The sequence below is a fragment of the Hypanus sabinus genome, chromosome 11 (assembly GCF_030144855.1).
Source record: "Hypanus sabinus isolate sHypSab1 chromosome 11, sHypSab1.hap1, whole genome shotgun sequence".
Lineage (NCBI taxonomy): Eukaryota > Metazoa > Chordata > Chondrichthyes > Myliobatiformes > Dasyatidae > Hypanus > Hypanus sabinus.
In genome coordinates, this window is record NC_082716.1 from 107,791,226 (window position 1) to 107,811,742 (window position 20,517).

The 20,517-nt window shown below is 42.1% G+C and overlaps 2 protein-coding genes across 11 annotated transcripts in view; one reads left to right on the plus strand and one right to left on the minus strand.

The window, feature by feature from the left end:
- The window catches only part of LOC132402257 (cytochrome P450 2C39-like), a 120,161-nt gene that overhangs the window by 20,119 nt on the left and 79,525 nt on the right, over positions 1–20,517 (plus strand). For 2 of the 3 annotated variants that reach the window (XR_009514866.1, XR_009514864.1), the window contains 2 exons: positions 10,618–10,719; positions 10,821–12,385. The gene's annotated coding sequence lies outside the window, so the exon portion shown is untranslated. Of the gene's footprint in view, positions 1–1,134; positions 3,357–10,617; positions 10,720–10,820 lie in introns of those variants that run through there. The other variant, XR_009514865.1, reaches the window with a different exon arrangement.
- LOC132402262 (cytochrome P450 2C23-like) overlaps positions 1–20,517 on the minus strand; it is a 219,312-nt gene that overhangs the window by 1,779 nt on the left and 197,016 nt on the right. For 7 of the 8 annotated variants that reach the window (XM_059985065.1, XM_059985067.1, XM_059985064.1 and 4 more), the window contains 3 exons: positions 13,103–13,244; positions 6,751–6,938; positions 3,501–4,470 (listed from right to left, as the gene is read on the minus strand). In XM_059985065.1, coding sequence (XP_059841048.1) covers positions 4,255–4,470; positions 6,751–6,938; positions 13,103–13,244 — 546 coding nt within the window. In that variant the 3' untranslated portion in view covers positions 3,501–4,254. Of the gene's footprint in view, positions 1–3,500; positions 4,471–6,750; positions 6,939–13,102; positions 13,245–20,517 lie in introns of those variants that run through there. The other variant, XM_059985068.1, reaches the window with a different exon arrangement.

Sequence of the window (20,517 nt, forward strand, 5' to 3'; positions counted from 1 at the left end):
CATACACGAATCAATTGATTACTAATACCCCCACAATCTTTACAGATGCCTCTTTCAGAACCCTGGGGTGTATACTATCTGGTCCAGGTGACTTAACTACTGTCAGACCTTTCAGTTTCCCAAGAACCTACTTTCTAGTAATGGTAACTTCACACACTCCATGACCCCTGACACCTGGAACTTCCACCATACTGCCAGCAACTTCCACAGTAAAGACTGATGCAAAGTACTTATTCATTTCATCAGCTGCTTCCCTGTCCCCCATTACTACCTCTCCAACATCATTTTCCACCAGTCTGATATCTACTGTCATCTGTCATATACACTTTATATATCTGAAGAAACTTTTGGTTTCCTCCATAAAATTATTGGTAGTTTACCTGAACGTTCAATTTTCTTCTTTATGACATTTTAGTTGACTTTTGTTGGTTTTTAAAAGTTTTCCAATCCTCTAACTTCCCAGTAATTTTTGTTTTATTATTTGCCCACTCTTTGGCCATTATGTTGGCTTTGGCTTCTCTTGTCAGCCATGGTTGCATCATTCTGCCTTTAGAATACTTCTTCCTCTTTGGAATGTACATATTCTATGCCTACTGAATTGCCCCAGAAGTTCCAGCCATTGCTGTTCTGCTGTCATCCCTGACAGTATTCTTTACAAGTCAATTTGGCCAGCCCCTCTCTCGTGCCTTTGGAGTTCCGTTTACTCCACTGCAATACGGGTACATATGATTTTCGTTTCTCCTCAAATTGTAGGGTGAATTCTGTCATATTATGATCACAGACTCCTATGGGTTCCTTTACCTTAAGCTCTCTAATTTATTACCTGTTTTGTATTATTCTTTACAAACTGAATGTAAAATTTTTTGGATATTACAATCACTCTTTCCAAATAACTTTCTATTGATGTAAGAGATGCATGTTGTTGGAATCTGGAGTAAGAAATAAACACTGGAAGAATTTCTTCAGCATTTTGTTGCTTCAGAATCAGAATCAGGTTTAATGTCACTGGCATATGTTGTGAAATTTGTCATCTTTGCTGCAGCAGTATAATAATAAGAGAAAAATACATTAATTACAACAAGTTTTAAGTAGTGAAAAACAGTAAATTTAAAAATATTGTGGCTGTGTTCATAGGTTTAATATCCATTGAAAAAATCAGATGGCAGAGATGAAGAAGATATTCCTGAAGCATTGAGAGTGTACCTTCAGGCTTCTGTACCTCCTTCCTAATGGTAACGATGAGAAGGAGGCTTGATCAGGGTGATGGGGTCCTTAATGATGGACACCACCTTTCTGAGACGTGGCTCCTTGAAGATACCTTGGATACTATGGAAACGAGTGACCATGATGATGCTGACTGAGTTTACAACTCTCTGCAGTTTACGTCGATCCTGTACAGTATCAAGCTCCCCTACCAGATGTTGATGCAGCCAGTTAGAATGTGCTCCACAGTAGAAACTGTAGAAATTTGAGGATATTTTTGGTGTCAGACCAAATTTCCTTAAAATTCCTAATGAAATATAGCCATTGTCTTGCCTTCCTATGAGCTGCATCGATACGTTGTGCCCAGGTTAGGCCTATTTTTTACTTACATACATAGCTTATTTCTGATTGCCCTGGAACTAATTAGCTTCCTTGCTGTGTCAGTATCACATTGAGGCCACACCAAGATTTCTTTTCTCACACTAAAAAGGACATTTATTTATTTATTTAGTGATATGGAGCAGGCCCCTTCGAGACACACCATCCCAACAACCTGTGACAACCCCCATTAACCTTGCCCCAATTACAGGAATATTTACAATTACCAATTAACCTACCTGGTATAACTCTGGACAATGAGAAGAAACCAGAGAACCAGGGGAAAATTCCACACGCATTCCACTGGGAAGATGTACAGACTCCTTACAAAGCAGCACCAGAATGGAACTCTGAACCTTAGAACACCCAGTCTGTAATGGCATTGTGCAAGATGCTATGCTACTGTGGCGCCCAAATTCATCAACCAGTTCATTTTTAGCCACTTCATAGCTGGCATTATTGAACTAACTCTTTAATTTCCACTTTATTGAATTACTAAAATTTAAATTCTGCTGCTCTCATGGTTGGATCCAAACTCAAATTCTGAATCAATAACCTAGATCACCGGCTACTAGCACAGTAATCAATAACCAATATATTTTGCCCTTGTTCCATCATCAGGGACCCCCACCACCCTCTTCTCACTTCTGCTCACTTCTCACTGCTGCCACCAGGAAGAAGATACAGGAGCTTCTGGACTCATACCAAACGATTCAGGAACAGTTATTACCCCTCAACCATTCGGCTCTTGAACCACTTGCCCCGTTATTGAAATGTTCCCACAACCGATGGACTGACTTTCAAGGGCCCTTCATCTCATGCTCTCAATATTTATTGCTTATTTATTTGTTATTATTATTATTATTAAATGTAATTATTTTTGTATTTGCAGAGCTTGTTGTCTTCTGCATTCTAGTTGAACATCTGAGTTAGGCAGTCTTTCATTGATTCCATTATGGTTAAAATTCTATAGATTTATTGTCTATGCTAGTAGGTAAATAAATTTCAGGGTTGTAAATGGTGATATGTATATGCTTTAATCATAAAATTTACTTTGAACTTGTGATTCATCATGGAATACACCTTTGAGAAAGTACAAACTTATTTATGTGATGTTTCTTAAATTAAATTGGAAAGCTCAGAGATCTTAAACGTTGGGTGTTGAGGTGTATTCTAGAGATATGGAATATAGAAAACATTAATTTCAACAGCAACCAGTCTTTAGATATGAATGTGGATTTTAGATTGAATTTAAAATTCAGCACAAAACAATGGTCTTCCAGGAAATGTAGACTGGGGTTGATTTTAATCCAGGAAACACCCCGCTTACCTGACATACTTGTATACGGATGAATGCAATGGTGATTAGTATTCAATCTGTGGTCCGGAGTGTTGGTGTGAAGATTTAGGTGTTTAAAAATAATATTGATTTATTGTTTGATTGAGATACTGCACGGAATAGACCCTTTCAGTCCTACGAGCTGCTTTACCCAGCAATCCCCCAATTTAATCCCAGCCTAATCATGGGACCATTTACAATAACGAATTAACCCACTACAGTAAGTCTTTGGACTGTGGGAGGAAACAGGAGCGCCCAGAGGAAACACACACCATCATGGGGAGAATATACAAACTCTTTAGACAGTGGTGGGAATTGAATTCGAGCCACTGGTACTGGAAATTATTGTGCTGACCACTACACTACCATTCCACCCTAAGTGAAGCATTGTCAACCCAATGTATTGAAATAAACAATGTTATTGTAAACATTGAAACTGTATTGAGTTACCATTGATCTGAAGGGTATAAAACTGTGATGTACTTTGAGATTAGAGGCCTATTCTTCTAAGAGTGTCTCCAGTATAATGACCTGCTGCTTGCTTTGAAGTGTAAAATCTTCTATATCCACCAACTTCAATGTCTCTCTGGTAACTTAATTCGCAGTCACAACACTGGGTAATCCTCACTGTGTGATTTTCGTGTGTGCAGAAATGAACAATCTACTCCTGCTTCAGTATAAAGGAATCTCCTCATGCACACTTTGATGTTTGGCTCTGTCTGACTCCAGTTAGTGTAATGTGCCCAGAGTCAGCACCTCAGTTTAGGAAGGTCAACAGAAAGCAGCAAGTCTGCTGATTTGGATCATTTTGGGTTTCAGCAAAGAATTGTGATGCTTTGAACTTTGACTTATTCTGCGATCAGCCTTTCCTTGGGTGGAGAACTGCAGCAGCCTGTTACACCGTTGGTATTTACGATCATAATGGATCTGATGGTCTTCAGGCCTTCCTTCATCATGTCAGTGGCTCAGTTTTCACTGCTGTCATGCAAGTCCCTGGTGAAGACTCAGGAATACCGACACACTCAGATGTAGAAGGATTGTTCATTGCTATTTCTGTTTTAGAACATAAGACCTTAAGACATAGAAGCAGTATTAGGCTAATTGGCCCATCAAGTCTGCTCTGCCATTCAATTGCCTATCAGTTTTCATTACCAGTCAGAGTTGTTCGCCCTGAGCTGAACCCCGGAACTTGGATGACTGGTGGACTGCTGTTGGTCTGGCCTCTGCCCTTTAATCTGTTTGACATGGGTGACCCTACCCAGAGCCAATGCATAAAGCCCGTACTCCTTCCAATATAGATCTCTGGGTCATTGAGGCATACAAGCCTCCAAACACTATGACAAGGTTGTGTCCTCTTGCAAGTGGGCAGAGAGAAAAGTCAATAAAATAAATAAGTGTATACATATTCCTGCTGAGAATGCCACAAAATTTTCACTCTTTTTGAAACATCCATTTTCATCAAGGAAATGATTTGCATTAAATGATTCCGGTGACTCCCAGAGGCTGTTGTCTTTCAGAACAGATGAAAGGACAGGCATCACAAGCATACCCTAAACACAGAAGCAAGTTCAGACGTGGTTATGGTCAAAAGTTATGTCAGATGCACAAAGCAGAAAGTATCTCAACACATTAAAAGAATGACTGATGATGTTAAACATCCCAGGGATGATGTACTGCAGTGGCTGATGTGGAATTGATCCTTGGAGCACAGAATGTAATACCTTTGTGGTCTGAAGCCTTGTTTTGTTGGATTATTAATAATATTATTGTTACAATATAATATTAATATAATAATATTATTATTATTTTAAAATACTTTTCCTCAGCTCAAGCTGGTAATGCCTGACATACAGGTATAGACAAGCACACTCATTTCTCAATTGCTAGGAGCTTTTGGACTACTCAGCTGAAGTTTAATATTGTGGCTTCCTAGAGATTTACATGAATATTGCTGTGTAGGACTAATTGTTTAATGCTATTCTGTAGTGACTGGGATGATACCAGCTGTAGATATTACAATTGGGACAGTGTGTACTCTGTTTATGTTCCATTGTCTTTCAATTTCCTCTTTTAATTCAGTGTTTTTTCTGTATGTTATGTGTGTTTAGAATGGCTAAATCCATTAAGTAAGTTGTGCTTGTTTGCTTATTCTGTATTATTATATTGTATTATTATTTATAGAGCATTTTTCATACAGGTGATGTAGCTCAGAGTGCTTTACAATGGGCTGAAGTGGAGACCATAAGGTATAGGAGCAGAATTAGGTGGTTTCACCCATCGAGTCTGCTCTGCCATTTCATCATGGCTGATTCATTTTCCTTCTCAGCCCCAATATCCGGCCTCCTTCCCGTATCCCTTTGTGCCCTGACCAATCAAGAACCTATCTACCTCTGCCTTAAATATACCCAACGACTTGGCCTCCACAGCTGCCTGTACCAATGAATTCCACAGATTTATGACTCTGGCGAAAGAAAGTCCTCCTCATCTCCATTGAAAATAGACATCCCTCTATTCTGAGGCTGTGTCCTCTGTCTAAGACTCCTCCACCATAGGAAACATCCTCTCCACATCCACTCTGTCAAGGCCTTTCAACATGCAATGAAATTAAATATACAAATAAGAAACAAAAAGATGTTAGTTAAAAGCAAGGTTAAATAAATATATTTTCAGCTGGCATTTAAAAATGTCAACTGAGTCTATCACTATAGTTTTAAGCATTGAATTGCACAATTTAGGAGTTTAGTTAAAAAAACCCAGACCTGCCAGTTTATCTTTTGGGAGAGATTTGTTTAAGAGGCTGGCAGAAGACAACCTGAGAGCAAGGCCTCAGAATACAAGGTCATCACTTCAGAACAGAGATGAGGAGGAATTTCTTTAGCCAGAGGGTGGGGAATCTGGAATTCATCGCCACAGGTGGCTGTGGAGACAAATCGTTGGGTACATTTAAAGTGGAGGTCGACAGGTTGTTGATTAATCAAGGTGTCAGTGATTATGGGGGGGTGGCAGGGGAGGTCAGTAGAATGTTGCTGACAGGGTTAATAAATCAGCCGAATGGCCTGACTCTGCTCCAATTTCTTACGTTTTTCAGTGAACCACATAGTAATATTTCAAAGCCCTACCATTCACTGTGTACCCCAATGGACTGGAGATTATTTCACCTCCTGGAGTGTATGGGATGTCCAGGGAGGGGTAGCAGCTCCAGTGATGGAATTTGTCGTGTCCATTCCGGGGCAGCTCATTCACCTTGGGCCCCTACTGGACGCTCTGCACTCTGCTGTGGCTCCAAGTAACTGTCCTCATGTGACAGCAGCCACACCCCGGTACACCACTTCAACAGGCTGGCTAAAGCAGGCAAGGATAGCCAGCAGCCTCATACCCCAGTGAGAGAGACAGGCCTGTCCCTGTTTGCAGAATCAGCTCCAGCAGACTGGGCAAATAAGATCTACAGGGAGATCCAACGCCCATGAAGGTGATACTGCAATGCTCCCTGGAGAATGAAGACACGACGAGGCACAGAAGATGTCATGGTCATCCACGGAAGACCCCAGTTTGTGATGTTCATTCATATCACTGGAGCCGGTCTTTTGGGGTTGATAGAGAGGAACTGCCCCAGTGCAACAGCTTGTCCACTTTAAAAACTCTCCCACACAGGTCTCCTGTCATCATCGGACAGGATGGACAACCACCACCATTCCTCCTCAGCAACAAGCAAGTTAAGGACACTGTACCTTCTGAAGTACAGAATAGCTGACGTGATTATTTAATTTTTGGTTTGATGTTATTACAAATAATACAAATAAAACATACATTATATTGATCTCGACTCTGACCTTGGGTATCAAATATCCTCGGAAGTTCACATCACTTGTTGCCATGTGTGGAAGGCTCATGGGAGTGATGTTGATGTATCGCTGGACCTCGTGGATGACCGCATCAGTGTATGGCATCTTCACTCGATCTTCAATTGCAGGTCTTCGATGAGATCCAATCACATCATCAATCTCATTATGAATCTTCTCTGGGAGAGGAAGATAAGAAGATTTTGTTTCACACATTTCATTTACCAACATTTCCCAACTCGTCATATTGGTCAATATCGTCTGATTTTACACTCAGTGGTCACTTTATTAGGTACACCTGCTCATTAGTGCGAATTTAGGATTACGACAGAGACAATTTGAGACTCTGCAAATATCTGTAAGGGGTTTGTATGTGCTCCGCAAGTCCATGTGTCTCACGCTGTATCTTCACAAGCAAGTGCAGGATCACACAGACAACCGGAAGGGTTAAGTAAAACTCAGAATTTTATTAACAACCAAATCAGTTGAACTTAGAAGGTTTTGGATAACTCATGATAACTTGGCCAGAAATCCACTAGGCAGGAATCAAGAGAACGGAGGCCCAAGAGGATAGCGCTACCCCTTTAAATACATTCCAGTGCACAAAAGAATCTGTGCCCAGCTGATAAAACACCCGACGAGTCAGAGGGTTAACCAGTAACTATTCTAATAAGAGACAGAAGTCCAAGGATATTTAACTGGACACCTGCAAAGTCTTGAAGACTTAATTGGAAGTATCCAAGGACAATTGCAACTTAACTGTAAACTGGGGAGGACCTAACAATAACAGATAAAAACCTCGAAGTTCATTAATTCAGATAATTATAATGAATAAAACACAGAGAGTACAAAATAAAAATTAAAGAGTCTTAAGGAACTTGACCGATGACCAATGGTTGTGACGTTGTGGGTTTCCTCTGGATGCTCTGGTTTCTCCCACATCCCAAAGCCGTACGAGGTAGAAGGATAATTGGTCACATGTAACAGTAGTGTGGATTAGTTGGACCAGAAGAGCCTGTTACCATGTCGTATCTCTAAATAAACGACGACTGTGTGGCTCAGCACAACTCCACTGCTGTATTCAAGTTTGCTGATGTGGATCCAGTCAAAGGCAGTGATGAATCAGCAGTCAGGAGGGAGAGTGAAAATTTTGTTGAGTGCTGTCATAACAACAACCTTTCACTCAATGTCAGTGTGTCCAAGGAAATGATTATGGACTTCAGGAGAGGGAAACCAAATGTCCATGAGCCAATCTTCACTGGAGAATCAGAGGTGGAGAGGGTTAGGAACTCTGAATTCCTGGTTGTTACTATTTCAGAGGACCTGACCTGGACAGGAAAGTGCAATTGCAAAGAAAGCACGGCAGTGCCTCTACTTCCTTTGGAGTCTGCGGGGATTCAGGATGACATCTAAAACTTTGACAAACTTCTTTAGATGTGCAGTGGAGATGTATTGACTGAGTGTACAGAAACACCAATACCTTTGAATGGAAAAACAGACAAAACATAATGGATTTGGCCTAGTAGATCATGGGTAAAGCCCTTGCAACCACTGCGCACATCGACATGAAACACTGTTGTAGGTGAACAGCATCCATCATCAGAGATCCCCAACACCCAGGCCATGCTCTCTTCTCGCTTCTGCCACCAGGTAGAAGGTGCAAGAGTCTCAGGACTCACATGACCAGGTTCAGGAACAGTTACTATCCCTCAAACATCAGGCTCTTGATCAGAAGGAGAAAACTGCACTCACTTCCCCCACCAATGAAATGTTCCCACAATCAATAATATCACTTTAAGGACTCTTCAGAACCGTTTAATATCATCTGCATATGCTGTGATATGTGTTAACAACATGATAAATATATAAGAGAAACAGAATTACAGCTGGTATATGCATGTACATTAAATAATTAAGTTAAAATAAGTAGAGCTTAAAGCAGAATTTTAAAAAAATAGTAAGTTAGTGTTCATGGTTCAATGTCCATTCAGAAATCAGGTGCCAGAGGGGAAGAAGCTGTTCCTGAATCATTGAGCATGTCCCTTCAGGCTTCTCTACCTCCTTCCTGATGATAACAATAAGAAGAGGGCATCTTCTGGGTGGTGAGGGTTCTTGGTAATAGATGCCGCCTTGAGGCACAGCTCCTTGTTAATGGAGCTGAATAATTTTACAATTTTCTGCAATTTACTTCAATCCTGTGCAGTTGCCACACCCCCACTCCATACCAGATGCTGATAAAGTTAGTCAGAAAGTGTTTCACGGTACATCTGTAGAAATTTGGGAGTGCTTTGGAAACATAGCAAATATCCCTAAACTCTTAATAAATATAGCCACTCCCTTGTCACCTTTATAGCTGCAGCAATATGTTGTGACCATGTTAGGTCCTCAGAGATATTGAAGGAAGTTGAAATTGCTCAGTAAACCTCCAATAGCTTTGAGAATAGGTTTGTGTTCCCTCATCTTACCCTTTATGAAGTCCACAAACAGCTCTTTGGCTCACTAATATTGAGTACAAGGTTGTTGGAATGACACCACACTCAACTAGCTGTAATCTCTCTCTCCATTACACCCTCTCATCACCATATGTGATTCTGCTAACAATGGTTACATTATCAGCAAATTTATAGATAACATTTGAGCTGTCCCTAAACCACACCGTCATGGATGTAGAGAGAGTAGAGCAGTGGGCGAAGCCCATATCACTATATATGTACACAACGCTGGAAGAACTCAGCAGGTCAGGCAGCATCCGTGAGAAAAGGGTAGCCAACGTTTCGGGCCGAGACCCTTCATCAGGAATGTGGGGGGAAGAGAGGGCTGAAGCCCAGTAATAGAGATAGGGGAGGGGAGAGGGGGAAGGGCTAGAGGCGCCAGATGGAAAACCAATCAGAGGAAAGATAAGGAGGGGAGGGGATAAGCAGGAAGGAACTGTAGAGATAAGGGAGCAGAAAGTTGAAAGGGGAGAGAGGCAGAGAGGGACCTGGGATGGGGGGAGGAGGAGGGAATTACCGGAAATTGGAGAATTCAATGTTCATACCACCAGGCTGGAGGCTACCCAGACGGTAGATGAGGTGTTGCTCCTCCAACCTGAGTTTGGCCTCATCATGGCAGTAGAGGAGGCCATGTATGGACATATCTAGATGGGAGTGAGAGGCAGAGTTGAAGTGGGTGGCAACCGGGAGGTCCTATCACTGTGGTGCGCCAGTGTTGATTGTCAGTGAGGTGGAGGTGTTATTTCCAATCTGCACAGATTGTGGTATTTTGGTTGCAGTGGAAAGTACAGAGGCCTAGATTCTGTAGCTGTTCACTCAGTTAGTTTTATCTCATGTTCTCATTATTTATTGCTATTTATTTGTATTTGCATTTGCACAGTTTGTTGTCTTCTGCACCCCAGTTGATCTTTCATTGATCCTGTTTGAATATTCTGTAGACTTGCTAAGTACGCCTGCATTAAAATAAACCCCAGGATTGTATCTGGTGACATTTATGCACTTTTAACTTTAAAGATAAAATGAAAAAGAGGACTCAAATGGAACTGATGTTTTAAAAGATGACTTGTTCGGAGAAGCATTATTCGGCAGTATTGGCATGCACCCGCTGCCTTTGTTGTTCTTGCTGCTTGAAGGCACAGGCACAGGAGATATTGTCACAGCAGCTTAGACAAAGAGCATCCTGTGGATGGCTCTCCATGAACCCATGGCAAAGAGACAAGTGTTTAGGGTGAGAGGACAGTGAAACCTTTAGAGTGGTAGATAGGGTACCAATCACACAGTCGACTTTGTTCTTCAACGTTCACAGTTCCTTTATTATCAAAGCACGTAGATACATTATACAACCTTGAGATTTGTCTCTTTACAGGCAGCCACAAAACAAATAAACCTCAGAGGAGCCCATTAAAGAAAAAGAAGACTGCAAACATCCAATGGGGGAAGGAGGGGGAGAGAGAGAGATGAAAGAGAGGTGAGTGTCTGATCACCTGTCACAGAAATGAACCTCATGGTTTTGTCCTAATTGTGATCTTTCTTGTAAAAATTCTGTCTCATTTATGTTTCTTCTTCCAGCATTCAGCTTATATGCTGTGTGCCTGTGATACTGCTGCAGGTATGGTTCTCATTGCACCCTTGCATACACAGGCAGCATGGTATGAAGCTGTTAGCACCGTCATGTCTTCCAACACCAGTGAACACTGATCAGAGTTTGATTCCCACTGCTGTTAGTAAGGAGTTTGTACATTCTTCCCTGTGACCCCCTAGGTTTCCTCCAAATCCTCTGATTCCCTCCTACATTCCAAAGACGTACGGTACAGATTAGTAAGGGTTGGTAAATTGTGGGCATGTTGGCACCAGAAGGCCCTAAGAAATCATCAAATATAGGAGCAGAATTAAGCTATTTGGCCATTTCTTCATGGCTGATCCATTTTCACCCTCAGCCCCAATCTCCTCAATATTCCTTTAATTCCTGACCAATCAAGAATATATCAAATTCTGTCCAATATATCAAACCCTGGCCTCCACAGCCACTTATGGCAACAAATTCCACAGCTTCACCACTCTCTGGCTAAAAACTTCCTCCTCGTCTCAGCAATTCAGGAACAGCTTCTTACCCTTTGACATTGAACCCATGGACAACACCTCAGAATTTTTTAAATTTCAGTTACTTTCCACTAGTTATTTTGACTTAACTATTAAATAGACATACATAATTTAATGTAACAGGTTTTTTCTCTACATTTATTTATCATGCATTTCCTTGTACTTTTGCCATCAAATTTCATCACATATTCTGGTGATATTAAATCTGATTCTGATTCTAAAAAGACGTACCTCTATTCTGAGCCCGTGTCCTCTGGTTTCAGACTCTCCCACCATAGGAAAACTCCTCTCCACAGCCACTCTATCAAGGCCTTTCCACATTCAACAGGTTTCAATGAGGTCCATATTAGAAGTGTGGTGACACTTGCGGACTGCCCCCAGCATAATTCCCACTGATTTGTTTGACACACATGATGCATTTCTCTGCATGTTTTGATGGCTTTTGAGAGCTGAAAATCCCAAGAGTGATTGCGTCTGGATTTTGCCTCCTAGTAGTGTCACTCATGGCAGTAAGGTCAAGGGGGAGGTTCAAAAGAGTGAACCAACCAAGACCTCAATGATTGATTTGGCGGAAGATGACTCTTTATCTCATTATTTCGTTATTTATTGCTATTTATGTACATTTGCATTTGCACAGTTTGTTGCCTTCTGCACTCTGGTTGAGCTTTTATTGATCCTGTTGGAATTACAATTCAGTAGATTTGCTGAAGATGTCCACAAGAAAATGAATCTCAGAGCTGTGCACAGTGACATTTATGTACTCTGATAATAAAATCTACTTTGAACTTTGATTTTGACACTGTCGTGTAATTGATACACACTTTGCAATTTCTACAGAGGTACCATGGAGATCATTCTAACTGGCTGTATTGCCATCTGGTACGGGGTGTGGGCACTGCACAGCATTGAAGTAAGCTGCAGAGTTGGAAACTCAGTCAGCTTCATCATGGACACTAGCCTCCATAGTATCTAAGATATCTTCAAACATCAGTGCCTTAGAAAGGTGGAATCCATCATTAAGGACCCCTATTACCCAGGACATGCCCTTTTCTCATTGCTACCATCAGAAAGGAGATACAGGAGCTTAAAGGCACACACTCAATGATTCAGGAACAACATCTTCTCCTTTGCCATCTGATTTCTGAATGGACACTAAACTCATGAACATGACCTCACTACTTTATGCACTACTTATTCAACTACTTAATATATATTTACTATAATTCAGTCTTTTTCTATTTTCATGTATTGCATTGTACTGCTACTGCAAAGTTAACAGACTTTACAACATATGCTGGTGATATTAAACCTGATTCTGAATTGAAGATAAGCTCTTTTATGGTCAACTGAAGATTTCAATGGACTGAAGGTCTGGACTATACAGTTTGTTCAGTTGTATTTTTACTGATATTCTATATGGGCTTGTTGTATTTTATATGTGAGGACTGGGCCTCAAGCTGCAGTTTCACCTGGGGACGGGGGTAGTTGCTTTGGGGCCAGTGCACTCCTCCAGGGACGGTGTGGTGCAGTGTCCAGGCTGGAGCCGGCTCCCCCCACCGTGTTTGCTCACAGGAGACGGGCTCCATTGAAATCAACTGGAGATTGGTGGAGTGAGTTTTTGATTCTTTTATTGTGTGATTATGATACCATTTGTGCTTGCTACCTTGTGAGTGCTTTGTGCTGTGTGTGACCATTGGTACTGTGTTTTGCGTTTTGACCCCGGAACTGATTTGAATTGAATTAAAGCGTACCTTGAACTTCCGGATACTTTGCCAGGATTTGAAGAGCCCAGCACAGTGTTGTGCTGCTTGTTTCAGTTCCAGCCAGAAACAAGCTCTCTGTCGACACCAACAAGTTTTCTTGAAAGAATTCAGAGTTAAGCTCATCTTTGTCCTGAATCAAGGCAAACAAAAATCCACGTTTTAAACAAAAGGGATTTTGCAGATGCTACAAATGATGAGCAACACACACACACACACACACACACACACACTCACTCACTCACTCACTCACTCACTCACTCACTCTGCTGGAAGAACTCAGCAAGTTGGCAGCATCAATGGGGGGTTAGTGAGCAGTTGATGTTGTTTCAACCTGAGATCCTTCATCAAGGCTGAAATGGAAGGGGGGGGGGAGGGAGGGGAAGGAGAACATTTTAGCAGCCTTCAGACGCTTTTCAACTTTAATTCAATTCATGCCTTCCTGGCCCCTCATATATTTTTTTATTTTATTAAAATTCAACGCAGAATCGGTCTTTCTGGTCCTTCAAGCTGTGCCACCGAACAATGCCTTATCACGGGACAATTTACAATGGCCTATTAACCTACAAATTGGAACATCTTTGACTGTGTTGGTTTCCTCCAGGTGCTCTGGTTTCCTCCCACAATCCATAGAGAGAGCGTATAACTTCCTGACAGACAGCTGTGGGAATTGAACCTGCGTCACCTGTCCCGTGAAGCATTGTGCTAACCACTACGCCGAGGTGCTACCCTAATGCTACTGTGCTCTATACTAGACAAATGTTTGCAATACCAGTTCCCAAAGAAACAGAAAGTCATGGAAGCTCTTTGGAGGCTCGGCAACATCCGTGTCAAAGGACTGTTGACACAAAATGCCAGATTCTCTTTTTACAGCCACTAACTGATCTGCTGAGAACTTGTGGCATTTCCATTTCTTAGTTTAGATTTCTAGCAGTTGCATAGTTTTCATCAAAAAAGATAACCGTGTTTGGTGCAGCACAGTAGTGTAGTGCATTGCACAATGGTTTAGAGTAGAGGTGACACGGGTTCAATTCCAGCTGGTGCCTGGAAGGAATTTCTATATTCTCCCTGAGACAATGCTATTACAGCTAAGGGCATTCCAGAGTTTGGAGTTCAATTCCAGTGCTGCCTGCAAGGAGTCTGTACATTCTCCCCGTGACCGCGTGGGTTTCCTCCGGTCACTCTGGTCACCCACACAGTCCAAAGGTCAATTGGTCATTGAAAATTGTTCTCTGACTTCCGGTCAGCAGTCATATGGAGTAATCACAGAGAACGAGTGCTCCGTTCTATTTTCTATCTCCACACTCCTTCTTCCCCCTTCTCTCATACCAAACTGTTAGACTTCTTGCTCTCCCACCTGCCTGCGAATACGCTCGCTTCACAATGACTTCAAGGAATACTAAGCCCGGGAAAAAAGACGGCTCGGTGGCTGGCCTGACTGTGGAGACCATCTCCAGGCTACTAGACCAACATCGTGTGGCATTAGTGGCCGAACTCAAATCGTCTTTCAGCCTGCTGCCAAATGCAATCCAAAGTGGAGGACCATGGCCATCGCTTACCTTACTCGAGCTCACCACAAATGATCTAAGCCAGCGCGAAGTGAACTGGAAACTATCTGCTGCAGCTTACGTGAAAACAATATCAAGTTAACGGCTAAAATTACTGACTTGGAAGCTACGCATCCTGGACCTGCCAGAATCTATCGAAGGCGGGTGTTCTACTGAATTTTTTTCCACTCTGCTTTGTGAGATCTTCAGGAAGGAGACCCTCCCGACCCCACCGGAGATTGATAGAACCCACTGTTCAGTCGCAGCGAAACCAGCCCCAGGACAGAGACCACGTCCGATTATTCTTTGCCTCCACCACTACAAGATTAAAGATCTCCTGGTCAGAGAGACCTGGCGGAGAGGGAAGCTAGAATACCTCAGCCAACAGATTTGGGTTGTGGAAGACTACTCTCCTGAAGTTTTGAGCCTACGAGCTGAGTACAGAGAAGTAATGATGGAACTATACAACCGAGGACTCAGGCCTTCCCTACTATATCCTGTGCTGCTCTGCATCACACTTCCCAGTGGTGAGAAGAAGTGGCTACACTCGGTTAACAAAGCACAGAACTATATCGATAGCCTCCCCACTGCATGGAACTCTTCATAAAATATTTTTATTTTCCATACCCTCTGCGAGCAACGTTAGTAATGCCCGGATAGCGAGGTCTGGCCTGATTTGGCCGGGTCAGGTACTGACTACTATGAAAGGTGGAATAATATTCACTCAGACTGCTCTTGAGAGAGAGTATTTCCTTTTATCTCCAACTCAATGAACTCTACAACCTTACGTGGGAAGAATATTGGGTAAAGTCTGCTTTTTTAAAAATTATTTTTTCACTTTTTTCGAATATAAGTTTATATTTCTGTTTTCAGAGCCATGTTTAACAAACCTTGGGGAAATTGTTTACCCCTCATTAAGCACAATGTCAGTTTAAGAGTGTTAAATGCTTACTGTTTCCTTCAAATAACAATAATGGAGTTGCAGATGATGCTATGAATGATAGGATGTTCTACTGTTGGGTGACTATTGTTCTTAAGAGCTTGCTGCTATGTTCTTTGGCAGCTGTCTTGGGGGTGGGGGGCGGGGGAGGTTATTCTAATCCCAATACTGTTTTAAGAACCCTTCGAAGTCCTTGTTATACAGGATTTATTTCTGCCCTGCTTCTTTTTGTTTTACACTTTTGCCCCAGAGCTGATACCCAAAATTGTGATATTGCTTATCCCAATCAGTCTGTACCCCCTGCAGTTCTCACATCATCCCGACTGCACAACAGATGACGCCATTGCCACCACCCTCCACCTGGCCCTCACCAATCTGGATAAAAAAATGCTGTTCATAAACTTCAGTTCAGCATTCAACACAATTATTCCTCATGACCTGATTGGAAAGCTGAGCCTACTGGGCCTGAACATCTCCCTCTACAACTGGATCCTAGACTTCCTGACTGGGAAACCTCAATCAGTCCGGATAGGAGGCAGCATCTCCAACACCATCACACTGAGCACGGGGGCCCCCCAGGGCTGTGTGCTCAGTCCACTGCTGTTCACTCTGCTGACCCATGAATGTGCTGCAACACGCAGCTCGAACCATATCATCAAGTTTGCCAATGACACGACTGTGGTGGGTCTCATCAGCAAGAACGATGATTGAGCTTACAGAGAGGAGGTGTAGCGGCTAATGGACTGGTGCAGAGCCAACAAAACAAAACAAAAGAAATGGTTGTTGACTTAAGGAGAGCACAGAGCGACCATTCTCTGCTGAACATTGATGGCTCCTCCATTCAGATCTTAAAGAGCACCAAATTCCTTGGTGTTCACCTGGCAGAGGCTCTCACCTGGTCCCTCAACACCAGCTCCATTGCCAAGAAAGCCCAGCAGTGTCTCTACTTTCTGTGAAGGCTGAGAAAAGTCCATCTTCCACCCCCCATCCTCACCACATTCTACAGGGGTTGTATTGAGAACATCCTGAGCAGCTGCATCACTGCCTGGTTCAGGAATTGCACCGTCTCGGATCGCAAGACCCTGCAGTGGATAGTGAGGTCAGCTGAGAAGATTATCAGGGTCTCTCCTCCCACTATTACAGACATTTATACCGCACACTGCACCCACAAAGCTAACAGTATTGTGAAGGACCCCACACACCCCTCACTCAAACTCTTCTCCCTCCTGCCATCTGGCAAAAGGTACCGAAGCATTTGGGCTGTCATGACCAGACTGTGCAACAGATTCTTCCCCCAAGCCATCAGACTCCTCAATATCCAGAGTCTAGACTGACATCTACATCATTTATTATTATATTGTAATTTGTCCTCTACTGTGCCTATTGTCTTGTTTGTTTATTATTGTACTGCCCTGCACTGTTTTGTGCACTTTATGTAGACAGTTTTTATGTTGTTTTACACAGTCTAGTGTAGCCTTGTGCTGTCTCACAAAGTCTCGTGTAGTGTAGTGTTTCATGTAGCACCAGGGTCCTGGAGGAACATTGTTTTGTTTTTGCTGTGTACTGTACCAGCAGTTTACGGTCGAAATGACAATAACCTTGACTTGACTTTGATCTTTTTTAAAGGAGGATGGTTAGTCTGTTAAATTTTGAGAGCTGGAACGTAAGGGGCTGAACCACCCTGTTAAAAGAAGGAAGGTGTTCTCACATCTCAAACAGCTTAATACAGCAATTGCATTTCTACAAGAAACACACATTTGCAGTTCTTATAATTCCCATCTAATGTCACGATGGGTGGGGCAGCACTTCCACTCCACTTTTCAGGCTAAAGCCAGGGGGGGTCTCAATTCTCATTAACCAAAACATTCCCTTTGAGCTCCACAACAGTATCAGACACAAACAGCCGTATTGTCATTGTCTCAAGGAAATTATATAATACATTGGTAGTGCTGGCTAACATATACACTCCTAACTTGGACGATGTGAGATTCTTTGAACATTTTTTTCCTGCGCTGCCTGATCTGAGTTCATACTCTCTCATACTAGGTGGAGACTTCAACTGTTGGTTAGATCGTCTGCTATTCCCAGAGTACTAAGCAAATCTGCCTCATGAGTTCAGTCCTTCCTTTCCAACTATGGCATCTCCGATGTATGGCGTTTTCTCCACCCAAGTAAGAGAGAATATTCTTTCTTCTCACACGTTCATCACACCTTTGCTAGAATTGATTATTTTTTAATCGATAATCAGCTGGTTCCTGTGTTTATCAGAACTTAGTGATATCAGCCCATGTCCTGGTTTTCCTGTTCATAAATCTTCCTGGCCTTCCACAAATAAATAAACATTTCAATTCGACCTTACTGTCAGATAATGATTTTGTAAAATTTATGGAGAAGCAGATAATCTTTTTCCTTAACACCAATACATCATCTGAAAACTCAAGCCTATTTGATTGGGACGCTATGAAATCATACCTCAGGGGTCAAATAATTTCCTGCTCTGCAAATATGAAAAGAAAGACCCATAAAGAATGGCTAGTTCTGGCTAATCAAATTAAAGAAATAGACCAACAATATAGGCATCCATTAGTCTTGTGAGACCATGGATTTGCACCTTGGAAGGTTTCCAGGGCGCAGGCCTGGGCAGGGTTGTATGGGAGACCGGCAGTTGCCCAAGCTGCAAGCCTTACCCTCTCCACGCCACCGATATTGTCAAAGGGAAGGGCACTAGGACCCATGCAGCTTGGCACCGGTGACGTCGCAGAGCAATGTGTTGTTAAGTGCCTTGCTCAAGGACACAACATGCTGCCTCAGCTGAGGCTCGAACCAGTGACCTTCAGATCACCAGACCGATGCCTTATCCATTAGGCTACGTGCCAACAGTATGCTCAATTTAAAAATCCGGAGCTGTACAAAAAACAAGTGAAACTCCAAACCAAATTTGATCTTATTTCCACTCATCCAATTGAACGCCAACTTTTGAAGAGCAAGAGCTGATTTTATATCCACGGTGACAAATCTGGCAAACTTTTAGCCAACCAATTAAGGAGCCTTAAAGCCAAACAACACATCACAAAACTTCAAATGGAAAATGGAGGCCTTACCTCGAATCATTCTGAAATCAATGACACATTCAGGAATTTTTACTCCCAACTTTATTCTTCTGACTCCCCAAACGATAACATTTCAGTTGAGAATTTTTTAAACAACTTAACTATCCCCACGCTCTCTCCTGATTTCAAAATGAGACTGAATGAGCCAATATCATTAGAGGAAATATCCTCAGCCATCTTGTCACTGCAAACTGGTAAATCTCCAGGACTTGATGAGTTCCTGTAGAATTCTTTAAATCATTTTCAGCACTACTCTTACCTCAATTAACCTTGGTTCTATCTGATTTGTTTAGCCAAGGTAAATTGCCAGCATCATATAATAAGGCATGCATCGTTCTTCTAGCGAAGGGAGGCAAAGATTCACAAGACTGCTCGTCATACAGGCCAAACTCTCTGTTAAATGTCAAAATTTTAGCTAAAGTCTTGGCCCATAGACTGGAGAACTATCTACCCTCAATTATTTCTGAAGACCAAACTGGCTTTGTCAAAAACAGCCTCCCCTTTTTTTTAAACATATGCCACCTCTTTAATATTTTATACTCACCTTGTTGGAATCCCTGAATGTGTCATCTCCTTAGACACTGAGAAAGCTTTCGACCGTGTGGAATGGAATTACCTCTTTGCTGTTTTAGAAAAATTTGACTTCAGACCAAGTTTCATCACATGGATTAAACTGTTATATTTGTGTCTCACTACCTCTGTTTTGACCAAATCTCAGCAATCCCAACCCTTCAACCTCAAACGTGGAACCCGCCAAGAGTGCCCTTTAAGCCCTTTACTTTTTGATCTGGCCATAGAGCCACTGGCAATTGTGTTCCGTAGTTGTATGGACCTGACGTTGTTGTTCATCTTCAAAAATCTACAAGTGTTGGGACAAGGCTCTGCCCAATTTCTGCTGGGCAGCTAACATTTGTTGTCTCATCTTTTGGTCTCATTTTTATAATCAGTCCAACTGCCCATTATGGGTGACAATGGAGCTGAACTCTACTATGAATGTTTCCATCTCCGCACTTCTTAGATCCTCACTCTCTTTTCGTATGTCTAAACCAATTGCTAATCCTGTCATTAGGCACACCTTGAGAGTATGGGCTCAGTTCAGAAAGCACAGTGGTCTCCATGCCTTCTCTCAAGTCCTATTCTACATAATCATCTCTTCTAGACTTCTATACATGATACAACATTTCAAGATTGCTACAGAAAGGGAATCAGATGCTTTAAAGATTTTTTTAGACAACTGTTTTGCATCATTTGAACAATTGTCTGTAAAGTTTAAGTTACCCAACACTCATTTCTTTAGGTATTAGCAAATTAGACATTTTATCTGCCCTCTGATACCTAACTTCCCTGAGACACCTGACACAAATGTCATTGATTTGTTTCTCTGCATGAATCCATTGCGTAAAGCTCTGATATCTATTATCTGCTCAAGCTGGTGGCTCTGAGGCGAGCCTCGCTTGACAAAATTAAAACTGCCTGGGAGCAAGATTTAAATTTTTCAGTGTCAGAGGAGGTATGGGATGAAGACCTCAAATTAGTTAACTCAATCTCTTTATGTGCCCGCCACTGCCTGTTACAGTTCAAGGTCGTACACAGGGCCCATATGTATAAAACTCAATTATCTCGCATTTACCCAGATGTTAATCCTTGTTGCAACAAGTGCAAAAGGGGAGAGGCTTCCCTTATCCATATGTACTGGACATGCCCTAGTTTGAAAAAATACTGGAAAAATGCCTTCCAGACTCTATCCCAAATATTTAATTACAATCTGGAACCTAACCCTTTGATTACCCTTTTCGGCACCTCCGGAGA